The following is a 22582-nucleotide window of genomic DNA, read 5'->3' on the forward strand; positions in this document are numbered from 1 at the left end:
TGTCTCCATTAGCAGTAAAACGTAATCAAAACCTCTTTCTTTCACTTACTTGCTGTGCTGTTTAGTTAATTCGTTTCATTCTCAACCAGGATTTCTACGGAACGCCATTTGGGTCTATGCGTGTCAAATAAGCTTGTTGACCAATCAGGACCTGAATATGACTGCACGTCACATAATTTAACGTGTTCATTCATTTTTTTACGTAGTTATTACACTATCACTTGTATTTCATGTCACAACAATTCATCGATACGTATGCTATGATGCTGGTAAAGTTGTCTCGTGCACCTACAGTGCTGGGCATAAAAAAGCTAGCTAGCTCATGGATGCAAACAATGTTCTTCCCCAAAAACATAGCAAAACGACATCTGTTTCAGTAGCTATTGTTTTCTAGCTAACTATATAGCTAGGTGTCATCTAAAATAACTCTCATTTGTAAGACAATTATTATTTGATTAATGGTGGTCGGACCCATCTATGTGAAGCTAGCCACAATAAGGATTAGCCACAATAGTGGACTTTGCGGTAAGTCTTCAAAATCCGTTTTGTCACCAAAGCCCCAAATACTACCCACCACTGCGACCTGTACGCTCTCGTTGACTGGCCCTCGCTTCATACTCGTCGCCAAACCCAGTGGCTCCAGGTCATCTACAAGTCTTTGCTAGGTAAAGCCCCGCCTTATCTCAGTTCACTGGTCACCATTGCAGCACGCGCTCCAGCAGGTATATTTCACTGGTTACCCCTAAAGCCAATTCTTCCTTTGGCTGCCTTTCCTTACAGTTCTCTGCTGCCAAGGACTGGAACGAACTGCAAAACTCACTGAAGCTGGAGACTCATATCTCCCTCACTAGCTTTAAGCACCAGCTGTCAGAGCAGCTCACAGATCACTGCACCTGTACATAGCCCATCTGTAAATAGCCCATCCAGCTGCCTCATCCCCATACTGTATTTATTTATTTTGCTCCTTTGCACCCCAGTATCTCTACTTGCACATTCGTCTTCTGCACATCTATCACTCCAGTGTTTAATTGATATATCATAATTACCTCGCCACTATGGCCTATTTTATTGCCTTATCTTACCTCATTTGCACACACTGTGTGTGTGTGTATATATGTATATGTGTGTATATATATATATATATATATATATATATATATATATATATATATATATACTTTTTTCTTTAACTGTATTATTGACTGTATGTTTGTTTAGTCTGTAACTCTGTGTTTGTGTCGAACTGCTTTGCTTTCTTGGCCAGGTTGCAGTTGTAAATGAGAACTTGTTCTCAACTAGCCTACCTGGTTAAATAAAATACATTTTTAAAATCAAAGTATTGAATATTTGTATTCATGTGCACTACTGTCAATGATGTACTTTTTTTTTTTTTTGAAAGCAAACCGCAAATGCACTATTTCCTAATCCTTATTGTGGCTCAAGCCTCACTAGCCTGATGACGCTAGCTAGCTTCTCAACACACAACCTGGTCCGGTATAGCCTCACTAGCCTGATGACGCTAGCTAGCTTCTCAACACACAACCTGGTCCGGTATAGCCTCACTAGCCTGATGACGCTAGCTAGCTTCTCAACACACAACCTGGTCCGGTATAGCCTCACTAGCCTGATGACGCTAGCTAGCTTCTCAACACACAACCTGGTCCGGTATAGCCTCACTAGCCTGATGACGCTAGCTAGCTTCTCAACACACAACCTGGTCCGGTATAGCCTCACTAGCCTGATGACGCTAGCTAGCTAGCTTCTCAACACACAACCTGGTCCGGTATAGCCTCACTAGCCTGATGACGCTAGCTAGCTAGCTTCTCAACACACAACCTGGTCCGGTATAGCCTCACTAGCCTGATGACGCTAGCTAGCTAGCTTCTCAACACACAACCTGGTCCGGTATAGCCTCACTAGCCTGATGACGCTAGCTAGCTGAAAGAGTAAGACATTTTCAGCGAGACGACTACACACGACGAAATCCATTAACGCCAAGATAATGTTTGTTTTCGTCGACTGGTCGAGCACCGGTACACACAATGTTTCAGATGTTACCCAGTATTGTTGGAACTCACAGACCTGAGCTACTTGCTATGTGCGTCACTGCTGTTAGCTTTTCGACTGATATTTGGACCAGCGATGTCAGCCCCATGAGCATTATGGGTTGACGAGGATTTCCTACTGATGAAAGCCGTATTGCGTGCTCAAGAATGTGCTGGTTCTCATACCGCTGCTGCCATTTCAAATGGTATTTGAGAACATATTTAAAAGTTGGAAACATGAACACACTCCAAGCGCCATTCGAACAACTGACTGACTGACTGAAGCTCATCAACTGTGTCTGCAACAGACGTGACACCCTTTGTCATGGCATTGAAACGCCTGCTCAACAAAACTGCCCACACAGACCGTGGGGATAAAACTTACAAAAGTACTCAAGGCTGTGACCAAGCGATTTGGTGGCATTCTCTCTGAGGCTCTTTACTGTGTCGCCACCATGCTCTATGCTAGGTACAAGGACCGCTACTTAGACAAACAGGGTTTACGTGAAATGTTACATACACAGCTGGACAAGATGGAAATGGACAGTAACCGTCCACACCGAGGAAGAGTCCACAGACAGACCGCTGAAACTTCACTGCTTGACATGTATGATCAAATCCTGGTTGAAAATGAAATGACTGAACAACGAAAACAGCACAGCAAATAAGTGAAATAAATAGGTTTTGATTATGTTTTACTAGTAATGGGGACATATGTAAATGCCAACACTAACATTTTGGTGTTTGTGTGTGAGATTTTTATTTAACTAGGCAAGTCAGTTGAGAACATTCTTAATTACAATGACGGCCTACCCCGGCCAAACCCGGACGGCACTGGGCCAATTGTGCGCCGCCCTATGGGACTCCCAATCACGGCCGGATGTGATACAGCCTGGATTTTAACCAGGGACTGTAGTGATGCCTCATGCACTGAGATGCAGTGCATTAGACCAGTGTGTGTGTGTGTGTGTTAACTATTTAACTGTACTAGTATGCTTAAGTCTGCTTTATATCGTGATTGTTTTTTGGCAAGGAAAATATCGGTATCGGACAAAAATGTCTCAACGGTGCATCCCTAGTATAATCTTTGCCAAGGTGCATAGAAGCTGTTCTGGCCCATGTTGTATTTACCAGTGACCTGTATATCCTGTCCAGGAAGTCCACAGGCGTAGAGCTGATGAAACTGTGGCTTTGCGCATAACCATTCAAAAATAATCTCAGGGAACTTCATCTGCGGGTCTTACGCCCCCCTCGCCCTGGAAGTGTAAACTCACCAGACGTCATCAAAAGTGTCCACTTTATTTGAGGGGTTAGGGTGTGTCAAGTGTTGCTCTTTAAGAGGTTGTCATGAAGCAGGAATGTGTCTGTCTACACGGCAGGTATGACCAGTATTAGCAAACCGGAGAGACTGCATTAAAGCGAACACTGTCATACACACATTCGCTCTCTCACACCCCTCTATTGAATTGGGTGATTGAGCAGCATGTTAATGTGGTGATTCAGAGCAATATGAAATCAACTGATCTTGTCTGCACCAGGCCAGGGAGTGGCTCCCAGATTACACCTAATATAACACTGGACAGGTTAGATCAGTCCTCTCCCAACTTGTTTCCTGGAGAGCCTCTCCTGTTTTTTTTCTCTCTCTAATTACAGTTGTAACTAACCTTATTCAGCTTATCAACCAGCTAATTATTTGAATCCAGTGCACTAGATCAGGCTTGGAGTGAAAAACCTACAGGAGGGTAACTCTCCAGGAACAGGGTTGGAGTGAACCAACAGGAGGGGAAACTCTCCAGGAGCATCCCCATATAGGTCACTGGTGCAAAACCAAAAAGGTGTCCTCTCTCTCTCTCCCCTCTGTCCTCATCCACTCCCCTTCATGGATCTGAGATGACTCTGCACAGTTCAATATAGCTTCTACCATACTGTTTTCACCTGTTCAATCATAGCAGACCTGTGAAGTAGGCTGGAGGGCAGAAGGGGCCAGTTAAAAGCAATAATAATAATGGAATGCAGCCCTACCTGGGTCTAAGGAACAAGCTTGAACAGTCACGGAGTTCGAGAACCGTTCCGTTGTCTAAACCGTCTCCTGAGTTGTTACAAGCATAACGTGTCCTGATATAGCCTCCTGTCATGTGTGTATCTCTATTGTGTTAGTTAAGGTGATGTCATCAGATTGGTATGTAGCTACAGCGTCGTGACAAAGGCATCACGTCGGTCCTGTTTTGGTTGATTTTCCTCCATGCTGTAATTCCATGGTAATACTGGAGAAATCTGGTTTGGTTCAGCTGCTCTGACTCCACCTCTGAAACTGGTGCCGACACTGGCAACTGTTACCAACAGCAGCTAAGGTGATCTGATCTGGCTGTTTTTAGAGTATTTTGTTAGGATCCTCATTTAGCTGTTGCTCATGCAGCTCTTCAGCTACTCATCCAGAGGTTCACAGTTAGTAGCACAGAGTTTCTAACCCCAGAGGTGCAACATTGCCAGACTTCCACGAACGCTTGCGAAGCAGACCAGGATTTGGGTTTTGAGAAATCAGTAAATAACCCAATCCCGTCCAACATGAAGTCTGCGTGTGTGTTGACAGTGAATAACCCAATCCCGTCCAACATGAAGTCCGAGGCGAAGAAAGCTGCCAAGATCCTCAGAGAGTTTACTGATATCTCCAACGGCACTGGTGCTGACAAACTCATCCCAGGTGTGTGAATGTGTGCGGGGAGGGTGTGTGTTCCTGTTGTCCATCTCTGAGTGTGCTTGTTTTCATCTTGCCCTTACTCTCATCTCTGACTCATACCTTTTCTATCATTCTCAGCATGGCTTTATGGTGAGGTCATCAGGGTTTTGTCAGGTCGACTCAACAGCCTTGGTTTTCTCAAATTACTGCCTCGCCTGGTTCACCAACTACTTCTGAGTTGTCTGGACCTCTGGCAGTCTCTTTTGGGGGTGCCACAGGGTTCAATTCTCGGGCCGATTCTACCTTGTATACACCAATGACGTCGCTCTTGCTGCTGGTGATTCTCTGATCCACCTCCTACGCAGACGACACCATTCTGTATACATCTGGCCCTTATTTGGACACTGCTAAAAAAAAATCTAAACGAGCTTCAACGCCATACAACACTCCTTCTGTGGCCTCCAACTGCTTTTAAATGCTAGTACAATTAAGTGCTTGCTCTTCAACCGATTGCTGCCTGCACCCTCCCGCCCGACTAGCATCACTACTCTGGACGGTTCTGACCTAGAATATGTGGACAACTACAAATACCTAGGTGTCTGGTTACACTGTAAACTTTCCTTTCAGACTGATATTAAGCATTTCCAATTCAAAATTAAATCTAGAATTGGCTTCCTGTTTTGCAACAAAGCCTCCTTCACTCATGCTGCCAAACATACCCTCATAAAACTGGATATCCTACCGATCCTTGACTTCGGCGATGTCATTTACATAATAGCCTCCAATACCCTACTCAATAAATTGGATGCAGTCTATCACAGTGCCATCCGGTTTGTCACCAAAGCCCCATATACTACCCATCACTGCGACCTGTATGCTCTTGTTTGCTGGCCCTCACTACATATTCGTCGCCAAACCCACTGGCTCCAGGTCATCTATGAGTCTTTGCTAGGTAAAGCCCCGCCTTATGTCAGCTCACTGGTCACCATAGCAACACCCACCTGCAGCACGTGCTCCAGCAGGTATATCTCACTGGTCACCCCCAAAGCCAACTATTCTTTGGGCCGCCTTACCTTACAGTTCTCTGCTCCCAACAAATTGCAAAAATCCCTGAAGCTGTTGTTTTATCTCCCCCTCTAACTTTAACTTTAAGCATCAGCTGTCAGAGCAGCTTACCGATCACTTACCGATCACTGTACTTGTACACAGCCCCTCTGTAAATAGCCCACCCAACTACCTCATCCCCATTTTATTACTTACCCACTTGCTCTCTTGCGCCCCAGTATCTCTACTTGCAAATCTATCACTCCAGTGTTGTAAATATTTCTTCTCTATGGCCTATTTATTGCCATACCTCCCTACTCTTCTACATTTGCACACACTGTACATAGATTTTTTCTATTGTGTAATTGACTGTGTCTGTTTTTGTCGCACTGCTTTGCTTTAACTTGGCCAGGTCGCAGTTGTAAATGAGAACTTGTTCTCAACTGGCCTACCTGGTTAAATAAAGGTGGGAAAAAAATGTCTTTATGGTGACGTCATCAGGGTTTTGTCAGGTGACAGTCCTCCTTTCCGGATATGGCAGGAAATTGTGTCATAGCATGCTAGCAGGACCTGCTAATCATTGTGTGTTTTCCCTCCAGCCAATATATTAGCCAAGTGTCAGGGCCTGGCCATCATCACAGTGATCAAGGCAGGCTTCATGATCACAGCTCGAGGCGGCAGCGGTATAGTCATCGCTAGACTGGCTGACGGACGTAAGTTCACTACCACACACACACACACTGTATGGTCATCGCCAGGACATATATATATTCACTACGTCCTCCCTCTCACTAGGTTGGTCTGCTCCCTCTGCCATTGGTATAGCTGGTCTGGGCGGTGGCTTTGAGATTGGAGTTGAGGTAGGTTGACCACCAGACACACACGAGGGATCCAGCCTAACATTTTCCCTTGGTCTCCTCATGGGCTAAAAGAACATGTGCACAGTGTCACACAATAGAAAACAGGAGTAATTCACTAAGCTCTATTAAGAGGTGTGACTACTGAGATGGTAAATAAGTTCATCCAGACATTTTGTTTTGACAATTTAGCCTTTTTTATTAAAAAAATGAATTCTCCCCATTTTCGTGGTATTCAATTGGTAGTTACGGTCCTGTCACATCGTTGCAACTCTCGTACGGACTCGGGAGAGGCAAAGGTCAAGAGCTGTGCGTCTTCCCGAAACACAACCCAGCCAAGCCGCACTGCTTCTTGACACAACGCCCGCTTAACCTGGAAGCCAGCCACACCAATGTGTCGGAGTGCGTGATGGGACGAGAACATTCCTGCCGGCCAAACCCTCCCCTGACCCGGACGACGCTGGGCCAATTGTGCGCCGCCCCATGGGTGTCCTGGTTGCGGCCGGCTGCGACAGAGCCTGGACTCGAACCAGGTTCTCTAGTGGCACAGCTAGCACTGCGATGCAGTGCCTTAGACTACTGCGCCACTCAGGTGGCCCGAAAATTAGCGTATTTTTGGGGGGGTTAATTTACTGTCAAGCCTCCAGAATTTTCTGTTTTTCTGGGGGTTTCAACAGAGATTATAGGCTTAATTACCTATGCATATATTTTGTCCAAGTGTGTGAGCCTTGCTCATTCCAGTAGACACTTTTTTATTACAGAAATCATGAGGATAATGCAATTTTTACTGACCAAATTCATGGTCTTATTTGCACCAGGTGGAATGTACAGATCGCACCAGTGCGACCAATACATTTATTTTCTTTGCCCACACAGCCAAGTCAAAGCAAAATACAACGGTCTGGTTTTCTAGCAATCACAGTTGGAGGATTCCCAATGTCCTCCTTATTCTGTGACCATAAATACTGTTTTATTGGGGAAGTTTGTCAAAATGAGTCAATTATTTACATTTGTTATCGAGTACATGTTTCAATATAGTTTCATTGATTGTTGACGTGAACTTCACAACTAAAACAGGATATATTATCTTAATGTTACACAAGCAGGAAGTCAGCTGTAGTTCACTTCTTCCCAGAGTGAGCGCTGACTCAGGATATGCTCTCAGAGAAGTTTGTTCTCAAGACATCGGAGTGAATAAAGGATGTTCGGATTTATTCAATTTTGAGAAAGTTACCAACATTTTACACTCCAGACGCCCTGTTCCATCCAGACCCTTCCAGCCCCTTACAGGGATTTAAGATTTTGTTTCTGCCGAGGGAATGAACTGAACCTGTCAGTAGAAATACAGTACATTCGGAAAGTTTTAAGACCCCTTGACTTTTTCAACATTTTGTTACAGTATGTTACAGCCTTATTCTAAAATTGATTTAAATATTTTTTTTCCCTCATCAATTTACACACATTACCCCCAAAATGACAAAGCAAAAACAGGTTTTTAGTCATTTTTGCAAATTTATAAAAAATAAATAAAATACAATCACATTTACTTAAGTATTCAGACCCTTTACTCAGTACTTTGTTGAAGCACCATTAGCAGTGACTACAGCCTCTGGTCTTCTTGGGTATGACGCTACAAGCTTGGCACAACTGTATTTGGGGAGTTTCTCCCATTCTTCTCTGCAGATCCTCTCAAGCTCTGTCAGGTTGGATGGGGAACGTTGCTGCACAGCTGTTTTCAGGTCCTTCCAAAGATGTTCGATCGGGTTCATGTCCGGGCTCTGGCTGGGCCACTCAAAGACATTCAGACTTGTCCCGTAGCCAATCCTGCATTGTCTTGGCTGTGTGCTTAAGGTCGTTGTCCTGTTGGAAGGTGAACCTTCGCCCCAGTCTGAGATCCTGAGCGCTCTGGAGCAGGTTTTCTTCAAGGATATCTCTGTACTTCATTTTTCCCTCGATCCTGACTAGTCTCCCAGTCCCTGCTGTTGAAGAACATCCCCACAGCATGATGCTGCCACCACCATGCTTCACCGTAGGGATGTTGACAGGTTTCCTCCAGACGTGACGCTTTGCATTCAGGCCCAAGAGTTCAATATTTGTTTCATCAGACCAGAGAATCTTGTTTCTCATGGTCTTGAGAGTCTTTAGGTGCCTCTTTGCAAACTCCAAGCGGGCTGTCGTGCCTTTTACTGAAGAGTGGCTTCAGTCAGGCCACTACCATAAAGGCCTGATTGGATGGAGTGCTGCAGAGATGGTTGTCCTTCTGGAAGGTTCTCCCATCTCCACAGAGGAACTCTGGAGCTCTGTCAGTGAGCTCAACCCAGAGTCTCACAGCAAAGGGTCTGACAAATTATGTAAATACGGGGTTTCAGTTTTTATATTTTTAATGCATTTACAACCTTTTCAAAAACCTGTTTTCGCTTTGTCATTATGGGGTATTGTGTGTTGATTGATGAGGAAAACAATAGATCAAATCAATTTTAGAATAAGTCTGTAACGTAACAAAATGTGGAAAAAGTCAAGAGGTCTGAATACTTTCCGAATGCACTGTATAGGAAATGGAGCCATACACTGAGAGGACAAAACATTAAGAACACCTGCCCTTTCCATGACAGACTGACCAGGTGAAAGCTATGATCCCTTATTGATGTCACATGTTCAATCCACTTCAATAAGTTTAGATGAAGGGGAGAAGACGGGTCAAAGAAGGATTTTTAAGCCTTGAGACATTTAAGACATGGATTGTGTATGTGCCATTCAGAGGGTGAATGGGCAAGATAAACGATTTAAGTGCCTTTGAACGGGGTCGGATTTTAGGTGCCAGTCGCACCGGTTAAGTGTGTCAAGAACTGCAACGCTGCTGGGTTTTTCACGCTCAAAAGTTTCCTGTGTGTATCAAGAATGGTCCACCACTCGAAGAAGATCAAGCCAACTTGAACAAACTGTGGGAAAAATTGGAGACAACATCCCTGTGGAATGCTTTTGACACCTTGTAGAGTCCATACCCCGACGAATTGAGGCTGTTCTGAGGGCAAAAGGGGGTGCAACTCAATATTACAAAGGTGTTGGTAATGTTTTGTACACTCGCTGTATATGTGTAGGAAGTAGAGTGATGTAGAGGCCTGCTTGCCTTTTCTGTCCATTAGGTGACTCACTGTGTTCATGTTTCTGTTTCGGTGTTTTGTATAGTTATCTGGTTGCTGCCAGGTAGGTGCCGGCACAGTAGCCTCCCTGCGCTCACACACACACACACACACACACACACACACACACACACACACCCACACAGGTGAATCAAAGCACTATTGTTCCCTCTGTCCTCGGTTATTCATGTGAACAGAGGTGGTAACATGTCTTTTAAAAGGACCAAATCTCATTTTGATGTAAATGTCATGTTATAGAAGGGTCCATTCACCATTTTGTGATTTCTCTTGTTGAGAAACTTCATCCGAATGGCAAATCACTTACTCGTTGTGTAGTATGAACAAAGGCTCCTAAAAACACCACAAAGGGCTTTGCGGTTTCTCAAAGGGCTTATTTGGGTGTTTTTGGAGCTTATCTTTTTTTTATAGTGCCCCCATACTACACAACAAGGATGAGGAAGAGATTTGCTGTTTGGGGTTAAGTTTCTCAAAAGCAAGTGAAATCACAGTTATCTTGACCCTCCTATAACATGCCATTTACAGTTGAAGTCGGAAGTTTACATACACTTAGGTTGAAGTCATTAAAACTCGTTTTTTAACCACTCCACAAATTTCTTGTTAACAAACTATAGTTTTGGCAAGTCGGTTAGGACATCTACTTTGTGCATGACACAAGTAATTTTTCCAACAATTGTTTACAGGCAGATTATTTCACTTATAATTCACTGTATCACAATTCCAGTGGGTCAGAAGTTTACATACACTAAGTTGACTGTGCCTTTTAAACAGCTTGGAAAATTTCAGAAAATGATGCCATGGCTTTAGAAGCTTCTGACAGGCTAATTGACAACATTTGAGTCAATTGGAGGTGTACCTGTGGATGTATTTCAAGGCCTTCCTTCAAACTCAGTGCCTCTTTTGTTTGACATCATGGGAAAATCAAAAGAAATCATCCAAGACCTCAGAAAAAATTGTAGACTTCCACAAGTCTGGTTCATCCTTGGGAGCAATTTCCAAACACCTGAAGGTACCACGTTCATCTGTACAAACAATAGTACGCAAGTATAAACAGCATGGGACCACGTAGCCGTCATACCGCTCAGGAAGGAGATGCGTTCTGTCTCCTAGAGATGAGCGTATTTTGGTGCGAAAAGTGCAAATCAATCCCAGAACAACAGTAAAGGACCTTGTGAAGATGCTGGAGGAAACCGGTACAAAAGTATCTATATCCACAGTAAAACGAGTCCTATATCGACATAACCTGAAAGGCTGCTCAGCAAGGAAGAAGCCACTGCTCCAAAACCGCCATTAAAAAAGCCAGACTACGGTTTGCTACTGCACATGGGGACAAAGATCATATTTTTTGGAGAAATGTCCTCTGTTCTGATGAAACAAAAATAGAACTATTTGGCCATAATTACCATCATTATGTTTGGAGCAAAAAGGGGGGTGCTTGCAAGCCGAAGAACACCATCCCAACCGTGAAGCGCGGGGGTGGCAGCATCATGTTGTGGGGGGTGCTTTGCTGCAGGAGGGACTGGTGCACTTCACAAAATAGATGGCATCATGAGAAAGGAAAATGATGTGGATATATTGAAGCAACATCTCAAGACATCAGCCAGGAAGTTAAAGCTTGGTCGCAAATGGGTCTTCCAAATGGACAATGACCCCAAGCATACTTTCAAAGTTGTGGCAAAATTTCTTAAGGACAACAAAATCAAGGTATTGGAGTGGCCATCACAAAGCCCTGACCTCAATCCTATAGAAAATTTGTGGGCAGAACTGAAAAAGCGTGTGCGTGCAAGGTGGCCTACAAACCTGACACATTTACACCAGCTATGTACCGCTGCTGTAGCTGTAAATAGCCCACCCAATCTACCTACCTCATCCCCATATTGTTTTTATTTACTTTTCTGCTCTTTTGCACACCAGTATTTCTACTTGCACATTACCATCTGCTCATCTATCACGCCAGTGTTAATTTGCTAAATTGTAATTACTTCGCTACTATGGCCTATTTATTGCCTTACCACCTCACGCCATTTGCACACACTGTAGACTTTTTTTCCTATTGTGTTATTGACTGTACTCTTGATTATTCCATATGTAACTCTGTTGTTTGTGTCGCTTTGCTTTATGCCCGCTCTCTCCCCTTCTCCCAGTCTCGCTCCCCTTCTCCCAGTCTCGCTCCCCTTCTCCCAGTCTCGCTCCCCTTCTCCCAGTCTCGCTCCCCTTCTCCCAGTCCGAACCTAAACACTACTCTGTCTGTGTATGTGTGTGTCTAGGTATCAGACCTGGTGGTGATTCTGATGCAGCGCAGGGCGGTGGATTCTTTCTCTAAAGGAGGGAACCTCACTCTGGGGGGCAACTGTACTGTGGCGGTAGGACCGATGGGGAGGTGAACGAACACACACACTCATCATAATCTTGGTCCATGGTTGGCCAAAACCAGTCGGTGTCCAACCATGGCTCATCCCTTTTAATGTGTTCCAGCCCTGAGGCTGTGGGTTAGGGGGTCACCCCGAGGCTGTGGGTTAGGGGGTCACCCCGAGGCTGTGGGTTAGGGGGTCACCCCGAGGCTGTGGGTTAGGGGGTCACCCCGAGGCTGTGGGTTAGGGGGTCACCCCGAGGCTGTGGGTTAGGGGGTCACCCCGAGGCTGTGGGTTAGGGGGTCCCCGCCGAGGCTGTGGGTTAGGCTGTGTTAGTCACACCAGTTCTACACCTAGCTCACTCCTTATTTAAACTGGACGCTTTGTGGACACTTGAATTTCTGAGCAGGGATTGTGGAGGGGAAATGGTTTTGTGACATGTGTTTTGGGTTGGGATAGTGCTTACTGTGTGTTGACAGAAGAAGTGAGAGCTGTAGAAGTGGTTAATGTTTTATAGGGTGGAGGTGTGTGTGTGTGTGAGGGGTTGCTCTTGTTGTCACAGGTTAATTGTTGTTTATGAGTGGAGGTGGAATGATGCGGACTCCCTCTGTCTTTATTTAGAATGACACGCCAGGTTGGGTAATTAAAATAAGAAAAATACAGTTGGCATCAAACAAGGCCAGGTGGAGATGAGGGGGGGGGGAGGGGGGGGTCTGAGGGTGTCTGTTTAAATATAGCAACAATAACACAATGAGGTTAATGTCAGATGGGACTGCCTTTTCTTTGTTCAACCTACACACACACACACACACACACACACACGGACAGACGTCTGGTTTTCTTCATTTTAATGTCACCTTTTATTTAACTAGGCAAGTCAGTTAGGAACAAATTCTTATTTACAACGACGGCCAGAGACGTGGTCCAGTATATTGGATGGTTTCTGATGCCAGTGAAGTATTAATGGTCTCCTTCAATACGCATCGCTAAGTAGTGGGATTCTGATCCGTGTACCATTCTCAACACTCCGATCTTCCTCTATCTCTCGTGTGTGTGTGTGTGTAGGAACTTGGAGGCTGATGTAGCCCTACGTAGTACAGCAGCAGTGTTTACATACTGTAAGTCCAGAGGGCTGTTTGCTGGAGTCTCTCTGGAGGGATCCTGCCTCATAGAACGCAAAGACACCAACCGCAAGTACGTTACACACCGTGTGTGTTGAAATATTGTGTGTGTGCGCACGTGTGTGTTGTATTAATGTGTGTGTGTTTTAGGTTCTACTCCCAGGACATCCGTGCGTCGGCCATATTGAATGGAGATGTAGAACCTCCCCCAGAAGCTGATGACCTGTACTGTGTCCTGGAGACGTACACAGAAAAATACACTACGGAGTGGACGGCCAAACACCTGGCGCAGAAGGTACTATATTATTATAATACACTACTGAGTGGACAGCCAAATACCTAGAGCAGAAGGTACTATATTATTATAATACACTACTGAGTGGACAGCCAAACACCTAGAGCAGAAGGTACTATATTATTATAATACACTACTGAGTGGACAGCCAAATACCTAGAGCAGAAGGTACTATATTATAATACACTACTGAGTGGACAGCCAATCACCTGGCACAGAAGGTACTATATTATTATAATACACTACTGAGTGGACAGCCAATCACCTAGAGCAGAAGGTACTATATTATTATAATACACTACTGAGTGGACAGCCAAATACCTAGAGCAGAAGGTACTATATTATTATAATACACTACTGAGTGGACAGCCAATCACCTGGAGCAGAAGGTACTATATTATTATAATACACTACTGAGTGGACAGCCAATCACCTGGAGCAGAAGGTACTATATTATTATAATACACTACTGAGTGGACAGCCAATCACCTGGAGCAGAAGGTACTATATTATAATACACTACTGAGTGGACAGCCAATCACCTAGAGCAGAAGGTACTATATTATTATAATACACTACTGAGTGGACAGCCAGACACCTAAAGCAGAAGGTACTATATTATTATAATACACTACTGAGTGGACAGCCAATCACCTAGAGCAGAAGGTACTATATTATTATAATACACTACTGAGTGGACAGCCAGACACCTAAAGCAGAAGGTACTATATTATTATAATACACTACTGAGTGGACAGCCAAACACCTAGAGCAGAAGGTACTATATTATTATAATACACTACTGAGTGGACAGCCAAACACCTAGAGCAGAAGGTACTATATTATTATAATACACTACTGAGTGGACAGCCAATCACCTGGAGCAGAAGGTACTATATTATTATAATACACTACTGAGTGGACAGCCAAATACCTAGAGCAGAAGGTACTATATTATTATAATACACTACTGAGTGGACAGCTAAACACCTAGAGCAGAAGGTACTATATTATAATACACTACTGAGTGGACGGCCAATCACCTAGAGCAGAAGGTACTATATTATTATAATACACTACTGAGTGGACAGCCAAATACCTAGTGCAGAAGGTACTATATTATTATAATACACTACATGACTGACTAAAAGTATGTGGACAGCTGCTCGTCAAACACTTCATTACAAAATCATGGGAATTAATATAGACTTGGTCCCCCCCCTTTTTCCTGCTATAACAGCTGGTTGGTCCCCTCTTTGCTGCTATAACAGCCTCCACTCTTCTGGGAAGGCCTTCCACTAGATGTTGGAACATTGCTGCGGGGTCTTGCTTCTGTTCAGCCACGAGCATTAGTGAGGTCAGGCACCGATGTTGGGTGATTAGGCCTGAATCACAGTCGGTGTTCCAATTCATCCCAAAGGTGTTCGATGGGGTTGAGGTCGGGGCTCTATGCAGGCCAGTCAAGTTCTTCCACACCGATCTCGACAAACCCTTTCTGTATGGACCTCGATTTGAGCACGGGGGCATTGTCATGCTGAAATAGGAGAGGGCCTTCCTCAAACTGTTGCCACAAAGTTGGAAGCACAGAATCGTCTAGAATGTCATTGTATGATGTAACGTTAAGATTTCCCTTCACTGGAACTAAGGGGCCAAGTCCAAAACATGAAAAACAGCCCCAGACCATTATTCCTCTTCCACCAAACTTTACAGTTGGCACTATGCATTCGGGAAGGTAGCGTTGGTTTGGCAGTTGCCAAGACCAGATTCGTCCGTCGGACTGCCAGATGGTAAAGTGTGATTCATCACTCCAGAGAACGTGTTTCCACTGCTGCATAGTCCAATGGCGGCAAGCTTTACACCACTCCAGCCGATGCTTAGCATTGCGATCTTAGGTGATCTTAGGCTTGTGTGCGGCTGCTCGGCCATGGAAACTAATTTCGTGAAGCTTCCTAATGAACAGTTATTGTGCTGACGTTGCTTCCAGAGGCAGTTTGGAACTCGGTAGTGAGTGTTGCAACCGAGGACAGATGATTTTCATGAGCTTCAGCAATTGGCGGACCTGTTCTGTGAGCTTGTGTGGCCTACCACTTTGTGGCTGAGCCATTGTTGCTCCTAGACGTTTCCACTTCACAATAACAGCACTTACAGTTGACCGGGGCAGCTCTAGCAGGGCAGAAATTGGACGAACGGACTTGTTGGAAACGTGGCATCCTATGACGGTGCCACGTTGAAAGTCACTGAGCTCTTCAGTACGGGACATTCTACTGCCAATGTTTGTCTATGGAGATTGCATGGCTGTGTGCTCCACTTTATACACCTGTTAGCAACGTGTTTGGCTGAAATAGCTAAATCTGCTCATTTGAAGGGGTGTTTCTAAATACTTTTGTGTGTGTGTGTATATATCACAGGAGGCTGTTGGCACCTTTAATTGGGGAGGACGGGCTTGTAGTAATGGCTGGAGTGGAAATCAGTGGAATGGTTTCCATGGTTTCCAGGTGTTTGATGCCATTCCGTTCGCTCTGTTCCAGACATTATGAGCCGCCCTCCTCCTCAACAGCCTCCTCTGGTAATATACAGTATATCATATATGGTTCTGGATACCACTGACTGAATACTGTATTTACATCACATTTGAGCTACTTACACTTTTCAGTTGCATTCATCTTGACATGGCAGGTAGTTATGGCAACCACATCTCCCAGTCATAGTCAGTAAAACCTTCCTCAATAAAGCAGCCATCATCAGTCAGTAAGAAACGGACAGAAAGGTAATCACAGCGGTAGTTTATATTGATGTACTGATACTGGATCGATAGGATTATTAAGGTACTCCATTGTTGTATGTTACAGAATACTACTGTCTTTATACAGCAGACCATCAAACCCATATGTTATAGAATACTACTGTCTTTATACAGCGGACCATCAAACCCATATGTTATGGAATACTACTGTCTTTATACAGCAGACCATCACACCCATATATTATAGAATACTAATACTACTGTCTTTATACAGCAGACCATCAAACCCATATGTTATGAATACTACTGTCTTTATACAGCAGACCATCACACCCATATATTATAGAATACTAATACTACTGTCTTTATACAGCAGACCATCAAACCCATATGTTATGGAATACTACTGTCTTTATACAGCAGACCATCACACCCATATGTTATAGAATACTACTGTCTTTATACAGCGGACCATCAAACCCATATATTATAGAATACTAATACTACTGTCTTTATACAGCAGACCATCAAACCCATATGTTATAGAATACTGTGTGTGTGGTTGGTGTGTACCCTGCTAGTTGGGGATGTGTACCCTGCTAGTTGGGGATGTGTGTGGTTGGTGTGTACCCTGCTAGTTGGGGATGTGTGTGGTTGGTGTGTACCCTGCTAGTTGGGGATGTGTGTACCCTGCTAGTTGGGGATGTGTATGGTTGGTGTGTACCCTGCTAGTTGGATGTGTATGGCTGGTGTGTACCCAGCTAGTTGGGGATGTGTATGGCTGGTGTGTACCCAGCTAGTTGGGGATGTGTATGGCTGGTGTGTACCCTGCTAGTTGGGGATGTGTATGGCTGGTGTGTACCCAGCTAGCTGGGGATGTGTGTACCCAGCTAGTTGGGGATGTGTATGGCTGGTGTGTACCCTGCTAGTTGGGGATGTGTATGGCTGGTGTGTACCCAGCTAGTTGGGGATGTGTATGGTTGGTGTGTACCCTGCTAGTTGGGGATGTGTGTACCCTGCTAGTTGGGGATGTGTGTACCCTGCTAGTTGGGGATGTGTGTGGTTAGTCTGATGCTTCTCTCTCCTTCCATTCCTCTGTTTCTGGGTAGGCCGTTCATTCCAGTGGTCCTCCAGCTAGACCCCGAGCTCCTGCAACACAGAGACCTGCTAGCACATACAGGACGGAGGGTAACCCACACAGATGCACAAACATACACACACGTATTACTATCACACACACACACAGTAGTGGTGTTCTACCAGTAACAGCATGCCTGCTTTGTAGTCAGTGACACATTGTTTGTGTGGGTTGGTTACAAATCTTTGTCCATAAGGAGATTCCTATGTCTTTGACTGACGTGTGTGTGTGTGTGTGTGTGTGTGTGATGTGTTTTAGCAGTGAAGCCCTCCCTCTATCCAAGCATCTCTACCTTCAAATCTGGCAGCACAGGTGAGTGACCCTTTCCCTAAACCCTTCATCACCAACGTCCTCACCAGCCTCTCTTGTTGCAACACAGTCAGTGCACCTCTTCTCTAGGTCTTTGCTGTAATGGAGAATGTGTTCTCAGTTAACTTAGCTTCTAAACCAGGAATCTACAACCCTGTTCCTGGAGAACTACCCTCCACTAGGTTTCCACTCAACCCTGTTCCTGGAGAACTACCCTCCACTAGGTTTTAACTCCAACCCTGTTCCTGGAGAACTACCCTCCACTAGGTTTCCACCCCAACCCTGTTCCTGGAGAACTACCCTCCACTAGGTTTCCACTCCAACCCTGTTCCTGGAGAACTACCCTCTCCTAGGTTTCCACCCCAACCCTGTTCCTGGAGAACTACCCTCCACTAGGTTTCCACTCCAACCCTGTTCCTGGAGAACTACCCTCCCCTAGGTTTCCACTCCAACCCTGTTCCTAGAGAACTACCCTCCCCTAGGTTTCCACTCCAACCCTGTTCCTGGAGAACTACCCTCCCCTAGGTTTCCACTCCAACCCTGTTCCTGGAGAACTACCCTCCACTAGGTTTCCACTCCAACCCTGTTCCTGGAGAACTACCCTCCCCTAGGTTTCCACTCCAACCCTGTTCCTGGAGAACTACCCTCCACTAGGTTTCCACTCCAACCCTGTTCCTGGAGAACTACCCTCCACTAGGTTTCCACTCCAACCCTGTTCCTGGAGAACTACCCTCCACTAGGTTTCCACTCCAACCCTGTTCCTGGAGAACTACCCTCCCCTAGGTTTCCACTCTAACCCTAATCTAGCGCAAACAAACAAATCCACCATGCGGATCTAAGACTAACGTGCTTCTATGCAGGTTGAATCAGGTTACTTAGGATGGAGAAGTCTGTGTGGGAGTGGGTGATTATTTTCTCTTACAGTCACTTTCTCCCTCTTATCTCTTTCCTCTCTTTATCTCTCCCTTTGTCTGTTGCTCTCTCCTCTCTTTTTCTCATCTCTCTCTCGATCTCTCTCTCTCTTTATATCTCTCTCTCTCTCTCTTTATCTCTCTCTCTCTCTCTCTTTATCTCTCCTCTTTATCTCTCTGCATGCCAGGGCTGTCATTACTCCTTCAAATGTCTGTGGTAGTCTTGGGCTGTGTCCCATTGACTGTATGGCAGCTGCTGCCGCCATTCTGGTAGGTGTTTGATCATCTTTCAGTGGTTCAGTGACAAGGGGAATGCTTTCATTTACACAGTGGCCGACCACCATGCCAAAACACACCACTGTCGACACGGCACGAGATAAGTGTGTGTGTTTTCGCTGCAGGTGAAGTGTGACGTGATGGTAGAGATTGTTTTTTTTCTTTTCTTTTCTTGGTGATGTATTAAACTGTGACCTCAAGTCCAGCCAAAATAAACATACTGGCTTCACAATGCACCTTGGGTAATAAGACCAGCTGTGTGTGTGTGTGCAGAGCAGACTTCAAACGCAGTCGTCACACACCCTCCCAAGTAGCATTCTAGTTAGCTCTCTCTCTCTTTCGCTCTCTCTCGTTATCCTTCTCGCTCTTTCGCTCTCTCTCGTTATCCTTCTCGCTCTCTCTCGTTATCCTTCTCGCTCTCTCTCGTTATCCTTCTCGCTCTCTCTCGTTATCCTTCTCGCTCTCTCTCGTTATCCTTCTCGCTCTCTCTCGTTATCCTTCTCGCTCTCTCTCGTTATCCTTCTCGCTCTCTCTCGTTATCCTTCTCGCTCTCTCTCTCGTTATCCTTCTCGCTCTCTCTCTCTCGTTATCCTTCTCGCTCTCTCTCTCTCGTTATCCTTCTCGCTCTCTCTCTCTCGTTATCCTTCTCGCTCTCTCTCTCTCGTTATCCTTCTCGCTCTCTCTCTCTCGTTATCCTTCTCGCTCTCTCTCTCTCGTTATCCTTCTCGCTCTCTCTCTCTCGTTATCCTTCTCGCTCTCTCTCTCTCGTTATCCTTCTCGCTCTCTCTCTCTCGTTATCCTTCTCGCTCTCTCTCTCTCGTTATCCTTCTCGCTCTCTCTCTCTCGTTATCCTTCTCGCTCTCTCTCTCTCGTTATCCTTCTCGCTCTCTCTCTCTCGTTATCCTTCTCGCTCTCTCTCTCTCGTTATCCTTCTCGCTCTCTCTCTCTCGTTATCCTTCTCGCTCTCTCTCTCTCGTTATCCTTCTCGCTCTCTCTCTCTCGTTATCCTTCTCGCTCTCTCTCTCTCGTTATCCTTCTCGCTCTCTCTCTCTCGTTATCCTTCTCGCTCTCTCTCTCTCGTTATCCTTCTCGCTCTCTCTCTCTCGTTATCCTTCTCGCTCTCTCTCTCTCGTTATCCTTCTCGCTCTCTCTCTCTCGTTATCCTTCTCGCTCTCTCTCTCTCGTTATCCTTCTCGCTCTCTCTCTCTCGTTATCCTTCTCGCTCTCTCTCTCTCGTTATCCTTCTCGCTCTCTCTCTCTCGTTATCCTTCTCGCTCTCTCTCTCTCGTTATCCTTCTCGCTCTCTCTCTCTCGTTATCCTTCTCGCTCTCTCTCTCTCGTTATCCTTCTCGCTCTCTCTCTCTCGTTATCCTTCTCGCTCTCTCTCTCTCGTTATCCTTCTCGCTCTCTCTCTCTCGTTATCCTTCTCGCTCTCTCTCTCTCGTTATCCTTCTCGCTCTCTCTCTCTCGTTATCCTTCTCGCTCTCTCTCTCTCGTTATCCTTCTCGCTCTCTCTCTCTCGTTATCCTTCTCGCTCTCTCTCTCTCGTTATCCTTCTCGCTCTCTCTCTCTCGTTATCCTTCTCGCTCTCTCTCTCTCGTTATCCTTCTCGCTCTCTCTCTCTCGTTATCCTTCTCGCTCTCTCTCTCTCGTTATCCTTCTCGCTCTCTCTCTCTCGTTATCCTTCTCGCTCTCTCTCTCTCGTTATCCTTCTCGCTCTCTCTCTCTCGTTATCCTTCTCGCTCTCTCTCTCTCGTTATCCTTCTCGCTCTCTCTCTCTCGTTATCCTTCTCGCTCTCTCTCTCTCGTTATCCTTCTCGCTCTCTCTCTCTCGTTATCCTTCTCGCTCTCTCTCTCTCGTTATCCTTCTCGCTCTCTCTCTCTCGTTATCCTTCTCGCTCTCTCTCTCTCGTTATCCTTCTCGCTCTCTCTCTCTCGTTATCCTTCTCGCTCTCTCTCTCTCGTTATCCTTCTCGCTCTCTCTCTCTCGTTATCCTTCTCGCTCTCTCTCTCTCGTTATCCTTCTCGCTCTCTCTCTCTCGTTATCCTTCTCGCTCTCTCTCTCTCGTTATCCTTCTCGCTCTCTCTCTCTCGTTATCCTTCTCGCTCTCTCTCTCTCGTTATCCTTCTCGCTCTCTCTCTCTCTCGTTATCCTTCTCGCTCTCTCTCTCTCTCGTTATCCTTCTCGCTCTCTCTCTCTCTCGTTATCCTTCTCGCTCTCTCTCTCTCTCGTTATCCTTCTCGCTCTCTCTCTCTCGTTATCCTTCTCGCTCTCTCTCTCTCGTTATCCTTCTCGCTCTCTCTCTCTCGTTATCCTTCTCGCTCTCTCTCTCTCGTTATCCTTCTCGCTCTCTCTCTCTCGTTATCCTTCTCGCTCTCTCTCTCTCGTTATCCTTCTCGCTCTCTCTCTCTCGTTATCCTTCTCGCTCTCTCTCTCTCTCGTTATCCTTCTCGCTCTCTCTCTCTCGTTATCCTTCTCGCTCTCTCTCTCTCGTTATCCTTCTCGCTCTCTCTCTCTCGTTATCCTTCTCGCTCTCTCTCTCTCGTTATCCTTCTCGCTCTCTCTCTCTCGTTATCCTTCTCGCTCTCTCTCTCTCGTTATCCTTCTCGCTCTCTCTCTCTCGTTATCCTTCTCGCTCTCTCTCTCTCGTTATCCTTCTCGCTCTCTCTCTCTCGTTATCCTTCTCGCTCTCTCTCTCTCGTTATCCTTCTCGCTCTCTCTCTCTCGTTATCCTTCTCGCTCTCTCTCTCTCGTTATCCTTCTCGCTCTCTCTCTCTCGTTATCCTTCTCGCTCTCTCTCTCTCGTTATCCTTCTCGCTCTCTCTCTCTCGTTATCCTTCTCGCTCTCTCTCTCTCGTTATCCTTCTCGCTCTCTCTCTCTCGTTATCCTTCTCGCTCTCTCTCTCTCGTTATCCTTCTCGCTCTCTCTCTCGTTATCCTTCTCGCTCTCTCTCTCTCGTTATCCTTCTCGCTCTCTCTCTCTCGTTATCCTTCTCGCTCTCTCTCTCGTTATCCTTCTCGCTCTCTCTCTCGTTATCCTTCTCGCTCTCTCTCTCGTTATCCTTCTCGCTCTCTCTCTCGTTATCCTTCTCGCTCTCTCTCTCGTTATCCTTCTCGCTCTCTCTCTCTCGTTATCCTTCTCGCTCTCTCTCTCTCGTTATCCTTCTCGCTCTCTCTCTCTCGTTATCCTTCTCGCTCTCTCTCTCTCGTTATCCTTCTCGCTCTCTCTCTCTCGTTATCCTTCTCGCTCTCTCTCTCTCGTTATCCTTCTCGCTCTCTCTCTCTCGTTATCCTTCTCGCTCTCTCTCTCTCGTTATCCTTCTCGCTCTCTCTCTCTCGTTATCCTTCTCGCTCTCTCTCTCTCGTTATCCTTCTCGCTCTCTCTCTCTCGTTATCCTTCTCGCTCTCTCTCTCTCGTTATCCTTCTCGCTCTCTCTCTCTCGTTATCCTTCTCGCTCTCTCTCTCTCGTTATCCTTCTCGCTCTCTCTCTCTCGTTATCCTTCTCGCTCTCTCTCTCTCGTTATCCTTCTCGCTCTCTCTCTCTCGTTATCCTTCTCGCTCTCTCTCTCTCGTTATCCTTCTCGCTCTCTCTCTCTCGTTATCCTTCTCGCTCTCTCTCTCTCGTTATCCTTCTCGCTCTCTCTCTCTCGTTATC

The 22582-nt window shown here is 45.7% G+C and overlaps 2 protein-coding genes across 4 annotated transcripts in view; one reads left to right on the plus strand and one right to left on the minus strand.

Moving 5' to 3' along the window:
- LOC120059732 (E3 ubiquitin-protein ligase TRIM9-like) overlaps window positions 1-22582 on the minus strand; it is a 1105060-nt gene that overhangs the window by 819762 nt on the left and 262716 nt on the right. The window lies entirely within an intron of this gene.
- The window catches only part of sh3yl1 (SH3 and SYLF domain containing 1), a 52808-nt gene that overhangs the window by 19209 nt on the left and 11017 nt on the right, over window positions 1-22582 (plus strand). The window contains exons 2-9 of one of the 3 annotated variants that reach the window (XM_039009232.1): window positions 4636-4746; window positions 6366-6479; window positions 6562-6626; window positions 12049-12161; window positions 13198-13326; window positions 13404-13548; window positions 17401-17479; window positions 17688-17741. In XM_039009232.1, the coding sequence (XP_038865160.1) occupies window positions 4636-4746; window positions 6366-6479; window positions 6562-6626; window positions 12049-12161; window positions 13198-13326; window positions 13404-13548; window positions 17401-17479; window positions 17688-17741 (810 nt within the window). The remainder of the gene's footprint in view (window positions 1-4635; window positions 4747-6365; window positions 6480-6561; window positions 6627-12048; window positions 12162-13197; window positions 13327-13403; window positions 13549-17400; window positions 17480-17687; window positions 17742-22582) is intronic. The other 2 variants (XM_039009233.1, XM_039009234.1) reach the window with 2 other exon arrangements.

The sequence above is a fragment of the Salvelinus namaycush genome, chromosome 15 (assembly GCF_016432855.1).
Source record: "Salvelinus namaycush isolate Seneca chromosome 15, SaNama_1.0, whole genome shotgun sequence".
Lineage (NCBI taxonomy): Eukaryota > Metazoa > Chordata > Actinopteri > Salmoniformes > Salmonidae > Salvelinus > Salvelinus namaycush.